This window comes from Idiotropiscis lumnitzeri, chromosome 3, assembly GCF_059441095.1.
Source record: "Idiotropiscis lumnitzeri isolate Australia: NSW breed Sydney's pygmy pipehorse chromosome 3, RoL_Ilum_1.0, whole genome shotgun sequence".
Lineage (NCBI taxonomy): Eukaryota > Metazoa > Chordata > Actinopteri > Syngnathiformes > Syngnathidae > Idiotropiscis > Idiotropiscis lumnitzeri.
The window spans coordinates 5,740,878-5,754,199 of NC_142393.1; the positions used below are offsets into that span (position 1 = coordinate 5,740,878).

Here is a 13,322-nt window from a genome sequence, read left to right on the forward strand (position 1 = left end):
GGTGTTATTTTTACAATTTATTGATCAATCTAAAGTGTTGAGACTGTCTTTGGCTCTTTGATGATGCAATTTCAAACATGCCGTTTTGGGGGTTTCCTAGAAAGTGATGATTTTGGGAGGAAAAGGATTTTGCCCGACGCCAGCCATGTGCAAACAAATCAGATTACGTGACATGGCTGGCTGATTTTATGTCTTTTAAAACCGTACCTGAAAGCATGTGCAAACCAGCATGCCGCGCAATGTCGAATGAGAGGCGGCGGGGCGAACTTTTTAGCGTGTAAAAGTTTTTGAAAGGCCAACAAATATAACCACGACATATCGGCAAATACATTTCTGACATTTTGAATAACAAAACTCCTGTCAACTCAACTTTTCATGCATCTCTGTCATTTCAACACAACTGACAATTGGTGCTCGCCTGTCTCATAGCAGTTTTACGGGTGTACTGTGCCACGTTTACATGTAATCTTATGCCTCTTCCACTGACACTTCCAATTCCATCACTTCAAAATTCATCCAGCGCTTCCGGTGACCTCCCAATTTTTTTATGGTGAACAAAGCCCTCCTAAAGATGAGCTCCAACCACAGAGATGACAAGCCGGGTCGCTGTCCTCCTTGCTTATTAAGTGTCCCTAATGAAGTGTCCATATGGATACAAACGGCTCAACCGTTCCAGAAGTTCTTTGTTGCTTGTTTGAAGAGCTATAGATTAGATTCAGAAGAAACGTATATTTGTGGTTCATCTGATTTACAGAATAAAAAAAAAATATATATATTTTTTTACCTATCACCCGTTATTTACGATACCCCCCACTGATTCCTATTTTTAAGACCACCCTCATCTTCATGATTTGGGACCAGATTCCACGCTTATAAATTTCTTATCCTGAAAAATAAACAAACAAAAGAAAAAAAATTGCAATTATAAGCAGCGTGAATTTTCCCCACATTCAATTTGCAGTCAGGCCAGGCCTCGATCCCACACGAATAACGTCGTGCTAATCTAATAAACTTGGAAGATTTCAACGCATGTCTCATACGGTTTAGTTTTGAACCCCCCTTTTTTTGCAGTTCTTGCCAACAAAGCGCACAATCTGTTAGAGTGAGTGAACACGCAATTTAGCGCCTGCTATTCGGGATCTCACTAAATCAGACCCTTAGTGTGTACCCCACTGTCTGACCACTGCAGCTTCACACTCATTAGGCGTAATAGATGCCATGCTGGGCGGAGCGGTGCTGTTTAGTAAAATGTGCCAGACATTTTTTCCTTTAACCAATCCTAGAGATGGTGAGGAGAGTCTCCAAGAGGATATGTTGAATTTATCAGCAGGGGGGTTTTAGAAGGGGGAAAGAACAGGATTTTGTTGTTTGGAGAATAATAGTGGCAGGCGGCTTACTTATTATTGGCCTCTGAGGGGGGGGGGGGGCTGGATGAGCACTGGAGGTAAAACGGCATAAAATTTTGATATCGCAATGACAGTGTCCATAATTATAAATATATAAATTCTGCAAACATAAACACTTCTTACGCAATAGAAATTGTAAACAGCAACAACCAAAATGCATTGTCATGCTTTTAAAATTCCAAATGTGTCCACAATAACCATGTGACATCAATCTATTTTTTGATTGGTCACAGGAATGTAAACAGGGAGTCGATTTGCTGAACGGAATAGTGAATGATATTTAAATAAAGTGTACAAATAACCGAGTGCACTTTTAAATGGCGACTCAAATTGCTCCGGGGAAAAAAAAAAAAACAATTGCATTCTTAATCGGGGCCGTATCTGTTCAGTAACAAGTCTACTTTGTTTACATGATACGTTATTCCCACCACTATAATTTTCCTCAGCATTTTTTTTTAAGCTGGTGGGAGAACAACAGCACGCTTGATGGTAATTATATATTTTTTCCTCCTACAATTTTTTAAAAATATTTTTATTTATTATTATGTATTTAGATATAAAAAAAAACAAGTCAATCTAAACTTGTTCTTCACAATACTAAAAAACATCATCTTGGAATACTCTGCAACGGACATTCAAACTCAATATAATTGAATAAATCATTTCAATAATACAATCAAAAATAGTTTTGCGTCTGAATGTAACTGTTTGACGTAATAACGTTTGCTCTGTTTCTGTCGTTTGTGCTCTCAACATCATTGAAAGAGAACGCTTGCCCTCAGTGATTTCTTGAGATTTAAATAAAAGTCGAAACTAAATTCCATGGAAAATTGTCTTTTTTTTGGGCCTCCATGAAAAGTGCAAGTTTTGGAGAAGTGCAAAAGCTCAGCCCGGTCCCGACCATGCCGCAAAGTGATTGTAATCATGACACCCTTGCAGAGATCGTGGCAAGCTGGAGCATTCTGCCAAAAAGCGAGTTCCAACTTGCCACCTGCTCCATACAACCATCTATACCTCCATCGTGCACACGCGTGAATTCAAAACAATAGCCTCGAGTGGTTAGATTATTAGATGGTCCAAAAAATAAAAAATAAATAAAAATAATCTAAAAAAAAAATAATTTATGTTCCACTAAAACGCCGTTCGCTTACCTTGTTGCTTCAGCTCTCCCTGCTTTGTAATTCAAAACAACAAAGATTGATGGACTCATGCTAAATCCTCCATTTGCATCAACAAGGAAACTGCATTTGACTGAGTTCATCTTTGCTTCTAAGACAACAACAGACTATGAGAATTTTTAAGGAGGTGATTCCGGTGAGTCTCAATATTTAATCAGCTTGAACTGGCAGCAGGGCGGGAAAGCACCCCTGACAGCATGCGGGGAGTATGAAAAGGCTCGGTGAGGTTTGGGACAAGCTGGCGATGAGACTTCTTGCAAAGCGACAAGCGAACTGACCTCTAATGCTTGGAGCTCAGCTGCAGAATGCTAAAAAGTAGCCATGGGAGTCAATGATGCAGTGCACTCCGATAGTTACATTTGCTTGTTTTCAAGCGGAAATTAAAGTCGTTAGTGATGGTGATGTTTTGACCATCCTCTCTTAAGATTATGAGATAAGAAGAAAATAAACAGAAAAGAGCAACCATTCTTGTCTTTGCTGTGCGGCAGCAGACGATGCACAAGTGTTTTGCTATTTTTGGACAGCTGAGCTTTCCTTTTCAAAAAAAAAAAAAAAAAAGCCAAGAGCAATTTCACATGACTCCAAAAAGCAAACTAAATGCAAAGAAAATGCCTTTTAATGCATGAATGAAACGGTGGAAAAAATAGATTCAACGCAAAGCGGCACAGGATGTGGTTTGTAGTACGATCACATAAAGACACGCACGCACACACGCCGCTGCACAAAAACAAGCGCGCACGGGTGTCCAACCTGTTGGGATGTGGTTGAGCGCCGACGTCTTGAGAACCTCCAGCGGCTGTTCCTTTCCCAGGATCCCCTCTGTGGGAGAGAGAGAACACTCCGCTTCAAATATGGTCCGCAACATTGGGATGCGCTTGCAGCAACAACCCCGACAATCAGGCGCTTCGGTCCGAGCGAGCGGGCTTCAAGCGATCTGCCCGACGGCAAGCGTATATCCTGGTGCTGCGACGACTGCACCAGCATCTGGCTGTGACATGGAGAATTTTCAGAGGCGCCCAGAAACACACTCGGATGTGAGGGGTGGTGAAGGGAAGAGCAGCCTGCATCGCCGTGAGTTCAGCGTGCGAATGGGGGGGGGGGGGGGGGATGTTGGGGCTCGACTGATACTGTCTGTGCTCAGCATAGCAAACGTGGCTGGCAGCAGCAATGAGGGATTTGGGGGGGTGGGGGGCGGCGGTGGGGGACGAAAGAGGGGCGGGGGGGTTGCGTTGGAGGTAAAAATAGCTCACCCTTTTGTGTATAACAGCACATGCGGAGCACGCACACACATGCAAACACAAAGACACACTGCTGTTGCTGCACTCCTCGGTGTGTGTCTGCGTTTGTGTGTGTGCATGTGTGTGTGTGGGGGGGGTGCGTGTGTGTGTGTGTGTAGGCTGTAATTATAGTGGCAACATGAAAAGGCTTTTGTAGCTGCCGAGCCCTGGGAAGAAATGGCTATAAAAAGCAGAGTGACAGAGAGCGATGGAGGCGAAGGAGGTGGTGTAGGGGGAGACAAGAGGTAAGGAGGCAAGAGGAGGGGAGGATGAGGCAAGGAGGAATGGAGGCAAAACACCAACGGGGTGCAAAAAGGGAGGAGAGAGTGAATCGGTACACAAGCTTTGATATTAACACATGAAAAAAATAAATAAATAAATAAAATTAAAAAAAAATTAAAAAAAAATAATAATAATAATAATAAAAAAAAAATATATATATATATATTTTTTTAATTTATTTATTTTATTCTCATATTTTTAGATTTAATCACCTGATCCACATCTGAGGCAAAAACATGCAATTATTCTTCGCATGGGAGATGATACCCATGTAAAATCCCTTTGGACGACCGAAAGAGAGGAAAACAGCCGAGCGTCTCGCTATTTCTGGAACTCTCTCTGGACCGAGCTGGCACATGCGCTTAATTAGCAGCCAAGCTCGAGGACGCATCCTGCACTGATTTGTCTTGCGCTGCCTCGCTACGCCTCAGACGCGCCAAATCGCTGCGATGACCTAAGTTGAGATGGGACATTTGGTCCCGATCCATCCCGCCGTCGATGTGACTTGGAAATAGCTCGCTTTCGAACAGGGGAGAAATGGGTGGCATTTGCAGCGGCGGGGTCAGGCGAGGGGAACAACAAACAGGTAGTCACGACAGACTGTCTCGCCTCGCTTTTCAAAACAAACAGATCCCCTTTGAGGATATCGCCTGATGAGCGTATTCAAATCAGTCGTGCGCTACCGGAGTTTGCAATCCAAATGACGACACGCTATGACACCTGTGGCTTGGTAATTTGAAGCCATTTTTGTACAAATTACCCACAGCAGCTTTACATCTCGGACGTTAATGAAGGAAAATGAGGGCATGGGCTGGGCAGGTGTCTCGTCTGCGGTAAGATTGACAAAACCAGACTTTTAGTCCAAACCGCACATCTGATACCCGAGATGCGAACGCGGAGCACAGGTGTCCGTGAAACCGCAACCGTCCCCTGCAACAGGGCCCCGATCATCTCCAACGCAAACCTTGTTAAGCAGCACTCCCTTTTCTCCTCATCCTCCACTCACATCCCCAATGGGAGCGCATACAAAAGAGACGGTGAGCTATAAATAGCCTCGGCTCGCCTCAGGCACACAGTCAGTCAACTCAAGCGAACGCAGCGCTCATGCTCGTCAAGGGGCGAGCATGTGATGGACGGTGGCATAAATGAAGGTTGCAGGAGATGCTGGGTCACTTTGTCTGCCGCATTGCTGAATGTCGCTCTGTTCCAGCATGGAGAGACCCCCCCCCAGTGTCATTGAATTCACTGCGCCGCCGCCGCCGCCGCCGCCGCCGCTCTGGCAGTTGTCCGTGTTGACTCCACTGTGAGCAAGGTGAACCTGACAGGAACGACGCACGTAATGAAACACTCCGCTCCTTGAGGAGCATCTCCCTCTCGGGTCACAAATGAACTTCCCGGTGGCATTTGGCTGACGTCGTAGCAACTGAAGTCAACAGAGCGGGCGAACTCAAGGCAGAAAAATAATTTTAGGCTTTTATTTTTAAAAAAATAATTAAAAAATATTTAAAAAAAAAAAAAAAATTAATAACACTGATCTCAGTTTTTCGCTATCACAGGATCCCCATTTTCCAGAAATCAATGTGTAATGTACTTTGCAACTCACACACTAAGATGGAACAGTTACAATCTTTGAAAATTAAAAAAAAAAAAAAAAAAAAAAGTTATCTTCTTTAATTCCTACTATACGAGCTTTCTGTTAGCAGATATTGATTGGGAGCCGCACACACCTCTCACCTTAGTGTTTCAATTGTGACTACACAAACAGAACTGCGGACGTCAGCTTCCTTCTACAGTCTTACGACAGCTAATCAGTGGAATTTCGCTTGTCTGAAGGGTAAACCGGGAAGAAAAAAAAAACTTGGACTGAAACAAAAAACTGACTGCAATTTTGAAATCAGCATGCCATTTTCAGTTTTCATCAGCGTAAAAATCTAGCACAACAATTATTTTTTCTCCAAATTATTCCCCAGTGTGGTCAAAAGCATTAACCTTTTGAATGTTTTAAACTTGGGTTTAGTTCCTCTTAAACAAGGTCACAGAGTTCATACGCAAATGACATCAAGATGGCAATCGCGGAAGAGGTTTGTGAAAATTCATTCGACTCAGGGAGATTAATCAAAATGGGAACTTTGCGCATCGTTCGAGAAATAAATCCTCACAGTGCAAGAATTGGAATATCAATAAAAACAGTGACAAAGCAATATTGATTGTGACTCAATGAATGCCGTCGTGCAATTAGCAAGACAACCCCGATTAAGGAATGACTCTTGCACACACCTGAAGATACTCAGGTCGTGCGGCTCTTCTACAATGGCGCATCCATGAGTGCCAAGACCAAACAGTGTCCAAAACTCGGTAGTAAACCGTAAAAACATGTTGCATTAAATTGAAGGTCTCTGCATAGTAAGGAAGAGACATTTTATTTGTTAGCACGCTAATGACAGCAACAATCTTGCAAAACGTGGCTAATCGGGTGACACTGTCCATCCCGCCACTATCCGAGCCGCTTGATTATAATAATTAAGCTGTGCCCAAAGAGCTGGACTGGACAGACGGAGCTGCCATCTATAATGAAGTAAAAAAAAAACTTAACCTTGGTGGGCCACACAAACGGCTATTCGGTACAGTGTCCCCCCCATTGACTTTGTGCTGTTTCTGGTGAGCGCATCTTGCCCACCAGGGGGCAGTACAACAGGGATATTTATTAAAAACTAAGAAGGGCTCCACAACTAACTGCAGTAATACCAATCTTTTTTTGCAGAGCGTAACGAATCTATACCGAAAAGTATTGTTAAATTGCCCATGTGTGTTGCTGCACCGTTTGTGTTCAAATATCCGTTGCTGAAATGATTTTAACGGAATAAAAATGTATGTTTTGTTAGCTCGTCTGTTGCATGTCGTTTGGCATTGTGCGTTAGCATTTAGCTAGGTGTGGTGTGATTAACAACACAACATGTAATTCTGTTCGTTAAACATCAACCAGCAATGCTACTAAATATCGTAAGAATTATTTACTCACTGCCCTCTGACATCATTTGGCTCTCAAACTAAATTTTTTTTGCAGAGTCCAAACTAATCACAAAACAAATAGTTTGTTGCATCTGAAAAATTGTGAGTCAGATGCGTATAAGTCTTCGTGTAGGTACCAGTGAATTTGCTGAAAAGACGCCTGCCATGGCGCCCCAAGGACTGTTCAGGAACTGACTGATGCTATGATCAAGGGCTGGGAGAATTTCCCCCCAGGAGACCTTCAGTCATCTCATCCGAAGTATGCCCAGAGTACATGCTGTCCATACATTCTGCTGAGCCAGTGTTTTCCATTCTGGCATCATATTCCACGCACAAATGACACTATGTAATAATGAAAACAATTTTGAAAAATAAATTTAAAAAGTTGCTCATGATCTGTGATTTAAATATTCCCTATAATTTTCCAAAACATATATTCCAGTTATTAAAGTGCGCCACATTTGCAGTAGTTGATTTGAACTGGTAACGTTGCGAGTTCCAATGTATCCATTTAAGCAAACCACAAGATGTTCGGGTCTACCAGGTGGGACCGGCTAATTCCCCAACCGGCGGTGATCAGTTGACTTCTCCACCCTTTCGCAACCCAGGTGTCCAAAACAAGCGGCCACAAATCTGATAACACAACCACAAAGTCAATTGTCTGCAACCTCGGGTGTCCTGGTGCCAAGTGCGCATATGAAGGCAGAAGACCAGTAGCAGAACACCACTCGGGTTCTGACCAAAAGGGGGGCCGTGCGTCCTCATCACGCCCCTCCAGGTCTCACGCCTTTGGCCGGCACTCGGTAAACTACACTGAATGACTTTGGCCCCTCCCATAACTGGCCCATGGAAAGGGGGACCAACATTCTCCTTTTGGGCCTGAGTCCGGCGGGTGCAGGCCAGGCCACCAGACACTCGCCTTCAAGCCCCATCTCCAGCGGGAGACCACAGTAAGCTGCGTTGGGCAAAGGAAAACTAAGTTCAATTGTGTTAGTCATCGTCAGGGGTCTCTGAGCCATCCTTGGTCTGGGCCCTCACCTAGGATCTGATTGCCATGGGTGACCCTTCCAGGGACAGAAAGCTTGTGATAGACCGAAAAAAAATTTTCATACCGATTATTAGTAGTCATGGAAAGCAATGACCGATATTTGAAGCCGATATTCATTTGTTAAAAAAAAAAGGAGTAAAATGGTGTCAACATTTTGAAGAAAAATAACCCTCCAAAATGTTTATGAAACATTTAGATATTAGAAAAGAGAAAAACTTTGTTTTAAAAGTCTAACAAAAAAGTGCATGGAGCTCACAGGCTCAGCTGAATTTCTTATAGTTCAATGAAAATAAACATCTATTTAAAGTTTACGATGGCAAATAGTTTTCTTTTAGTTGTGCGTTGTAGTTGCCTGATTTATTAAAACTTCCGCAAAATCTGTTGCCTGTTGCCTCCCGTAGTGCGTGTGACTGGAGGTGAAAAAGCAAACACCCACTGCACAAGGAACCAATCAGATGGTGCTGTGGGCGGGCCAATCTGCTTCTGCAGGCAAGGCCACCAGCACAGCAGAGAAAGAGAGAAAATTATACTGCAGCGGGCCAAAATAAACCAGCTTTTAAATTATCGGCCTTGAAAGTTACAGAAAAGCAGATACCGATAATTGGCAAAATGCCAACAATCATCCCGATAATCGGTCTATAACTACATAAACAACTTAGCTCCTTGGTTCACTGGAACACTCAAACCGCTCCACCATGATAAGGTGACGTCTCATGGAGGGGGCATCGGGAGCAATATTTGGATATTTTTCCCAATAATTCCTAAGAAAGGAACCACTGGTTGACATCCAAGCGAGCCCTGCGGGCTGTGAAATCAAAAAGCATTAGAGACAGGGGTCTGAGCATGCAGTGTAAACCTTAATTGCAGCAGGCAGCTCATTGGCAGCACACAGTGTATCCCGTTTCTCGGAGACTAAAGGGACACGGACAAAAGATGCACACAGCTCCTTTCATTAGCTCAAGCTTGCAAGCTGTCCCAAAAATCAATTAAAAGCATGGCTAACATCGCCTCGGTAAGGTTCACGTTCAGTGTGGGCCATGTGCTCCAGTTCGGGTCAAAGCACGCATGCACAAAAAAAAGTCAAGACCCCCAATGCCCCCTGCCCTCACAGAATCATCCGCCTGGAAGGAACTTCACACGGGTGTGGCACGGTGTCTGCACGCCACTGAGCAACATTTTGCAATCTGTCACAATTTCGCAATTTGTAGCACAGAAAAAAAACATGTCAGCACAAGTGGACAGCGGCAGGATCACGAAAAGGTTTGAAATGACCCCTCACGCTCGCATCACAATGGTCGCGGAACAAAAGAGGCCGTTGTTGCATTGTGTGCATTTGTGCTATTTTTAGCTCGTCGGCACATGGCAAGGAAAATAAACAAAACAAAAAAAAAAAGAAAAAAAGCGCTCAATTGTGACGAGGAGAATCAACACGGCAGGCCAAAAATAATGATTGTTTGCTCGGCATGCATGCACGTGCCACATATCTTGTGTGTGTGTGATTCTAAAAATAGACCGAGGGATAAGCCCTCTTTATTGCAGCAAGAGCTTTTAACCCCTTCACCCCGGGATTTAAGCAGTGCGACGAGCCGTTGCGTGCGTTTGGAGAGGAGTACGAAAAGCTGTCATTAAATGAAAAACGGCATGAGAGAAATTGAAATTTAATGAAGCAACCTTTGACCTTTCACGCATGTCCCGCTGGACAATCACTAGAGATGAGCCTTCATTTTTTTGCACCAAGCTGGCCCAAGAATGGAAGGATTGCAGCTATCAGATATTTTTAGAATTCATTATACCATCAATTCTATAGGTTGATAGAATAATCAGAGACAAATTAAATTTTCATTCAAGTCTTTGGCAAAATCCTTATTTTTCTGAATATTGTTTATTTGGAATTGGTTAATAATCAAACAAAAATAAACGACAATTGAGCAATATCACACAATATTTCGTGATATAACCTTTCTGAATCCGTGAGTGCGAACTAGTTTGACTGCAAGTCAATTACAGAGTCGTCATACTATGACCGCAAATAACAATTATTTTTCTAACAAATTACACTGACTATTGTTTTTTTCCAATGAATTTGATTAGGATTCGCTACGAGATTTGGTCCGTATTATGGCAGCAAAATCGGTTCAGATTTAAAAAAAAAAAAAAAAAGGTGCAGAGTGTCCCCAGGGTCAGTAGAATCTGTGATAAAGTAAACTGAAAATTAAATAAATACTTCCTTAAAGTTGACTCAATTTCAAATGGATTTATTATCAGCCATCTGATTTTTAATAAAGGCAGAAGCTGAATTTTGTCAAAATGCCGAACATCGGCGCCAAAAATCTGTATAGCCCGAGAATAAATAATACGTTTTGAAATCAGTAGCAAGTAAATAGTGTGTTCAATACCTTTTCAATTTAAGGTAAAGTTGACAAAAAAAAAAATCTTATGTCTCAGTGTTTTTAAAAGTGAAGACACTTTGCACGAAACATGAAAGTGACATGATTTTACCTTTGTGGTCCACATAATATGAAATCAGGGGCTGGATCTGGCCCCCGAGCCTTGAATTTGACACCCTACGGTCAAAACTATTAATTGATGTCAATTCATCAGATAAATGTTTAGTTGCATCTCTAAAAGTCCCCGTGAGACAAACAGAAAAACCCACCAGGCCCGCATGGATTCGTCGCATATTTGCGCTCTTATCTCGTCACGCTCATTGAAGTCGTTCACAGAAACGTGTTCATGTTTGTTTGCCAGGGACATCAACACGCTTGGGCATTGACGTGTGTGTTGTCTATGGTGTCGTTTACGTCAGCAGCAGGCCCTCGCCAACGTGGCAAAGCTCCCCGCGGACGACAGTGATGCAAAAAGGTATACAATAACAAAATCAGCGCTGTTGCGAGCCAAACGCGCACGATAGCATCAGCTCATATCAGAGATTGAGTCAATTGGAATTAGGACGATCGATGTCCAAAATATTGGAGCACGAACTGATGTGGCGCGTTATTAAAATTTTATCTGATTTGCGTCTTCAGTAATGTGTGTGTGCGTGCGTGTGGGTTGGGGGGGGGTGTTCCGGTTGTGTCTCAGATTTACATACGCAGCGCACATTGAACTCACAATGGAAATACAAATGCAAAACTCCACATTAATTGAACACAACCATACCAAGTAGTAGTATTACTCCAAACAAATAAGTTTCCAAATAATCCTCCCATTTTCTCTCCTGCTTATCGTGTTAAGGGTCAGAGGCAACAGCATAGATTTTTTTTAGCCACAAGAAATTGTCTTAAATTAACTTTGTGTATTTCCACAAGTTCAATGTGGAGCTCTTGGAGCTAAAATAAAGAAATAATTAAATAAAGTCATATTCTTAAATGTAAAGATGTGAAAAGTCTCAATACATGAGGTGTGATATGAGTTCAAGAAAAAAGTGGAACGATTCGATTCTGTCCGATTCACAATTCGATTCAATGTGGTACGGCTCAGTTTGGGGATTGATATCACGAGTTTTTTGCTCTCATTTTACGTATATAAATGAACTTCATGGATCTGTCTCTCCAATAAAAGACAACTCGATACATTTCGGTACATTTTTTTATAGTAAAGGGCGTAGAAAAGTCCCCGGCCAACTCATTAAACTGGGAAAGGAAAAAAAAAAAAAAAAAAAAAAAAAAAAAAGCTGTGACCAGCAGATGGCAGTATTGGGTCTCTTGTGGATGGGATCGGTCATGTCTGAAAATTATGAGTGACGCATGTGAACATGACCGAACTCTGGAAATGTAACCGTTACAAGCACCTAGTGCTCGATCAAAGTGTGTGTCACGTTAAATCTGCTTCAAACAGTGCCACAAAAGAGAGAAAAGATGATGCCGATTATTTAAATTCAGAAGTAGAAGAGACGACATGATGTACATACACACAAACGCACACACAACCAAATACTACTACTACTACTACTAAATAGCATGCAAATAAAATAAGTTTGTCAATTGTAAAATTGCTACAAAGGTGAGTCATTTTAAATGCATTATTTTGCCATTAAAAAACATTTTCATTGTTGTCTGTGATATTTTCCGTTTAAATTCCGATGAAATTTGACCAAAAGATCCGCAACCTGCCTGCCACTTTGACTTAGCGTAACTTCTGCCTCTTTTTCACAGCAGCTCTATGTAAAAACTGTGGAACTTTTGCACTTGTAACCTAGATACAACCAAGCCATCTAGGAAATGTAAGCGCTTGGATGTCTTCACGCCCACACATTGCAAAAATACATTCTGACATAAGACGCAACTGTTTACAACCATTCTGCAAATGTGCTTCTGATACATTTGTTTGCATACGCAAAAAGATGAAAACCAATTCACAAATCATTACAAACGCATGATTGTTTAAATGACTCGTGTGCAGACCCAGTTGTTCCCACAACGCGCGGGGAAAAGTGTTCTTCATCAATGTGGACTACTGACACCTGCCAACGCCGGCTGCGCTTTGTACGCATGTTTTCTCTGACAGTTCACTTGTGCATGAGGCACATCTTTAGGTCAGGAGTTTGCAAACATTTTAGGGCTCCAGTTTTGGAACCATCGTCTAGGGCCAATTTTTATTTTAAATACACAAATGCATTATCAAGCATTGTTTTAATGCATATTTTTCGGGGAAAAAAATATTTTTAGACGTTTCTAGATTTAACCCTTTTTCCGATTAATTGTGTTGAATGACACAATTAATCGCTTCCTGTTTTTTTGTATCCGATTTACCACTTCAAACTCAAAGAGTAATAATCAGTCCTACGCAAACATGTCGGCGTGTGACTAACACAAAGGGGAAAACAACTGATGCGCAGGCCTTATCAGTGTGACCTGCTTTGGTTCCCGGGAAAGACAACCCGACAAAGCATTTAGCTTTTTCTATGAAGAGATTTACGTTAAATGATATTTAATCTAAAAATCCCATAACGGCTGTAATAAAGAAAATGCTCGGGATCAAAAGTGTGCGCATTGCTAAGCTCATTTGCTGTACATATTATAAAAATGGCCCACCCGCGGGCGTGCACGCACACGTGCGTTGCCAACACGCTGCCCAAGTTGCACACCCACACACGCAAGCTTTTTAAGGCTCGGTAGCACGG

General features: G+C 42.3%; 1 protein-coding gene across 2 annotated transcripts in view; it reads right to left on the reverse strand.

Moving 5' to 3' along the window:
- The window catches only part of LOC148339580 (histone deacetylase 4-like), a 39,773-nt gene that overhangs the window by 20,099 nt on the left and 6,352 nt on the right, over window positions 1-13,322 (reverse strand). Inside the window, exon 3 of one of the 2 annotated variants that reach the window (XM_088290493.1) lies at window positions 3,335-3,403. In XM_088290493.1, coding sequence (XP_088146619.1) covers window positions 3,335-3,403 — 69 coding nt within the window. Of the gene's footprint in view, window positions 1-3,334; window positions 3,649-13,322 lie in introns of those variants that run through there. The other variant, XM_088290492.1, reaches the window with a different exon arrangement.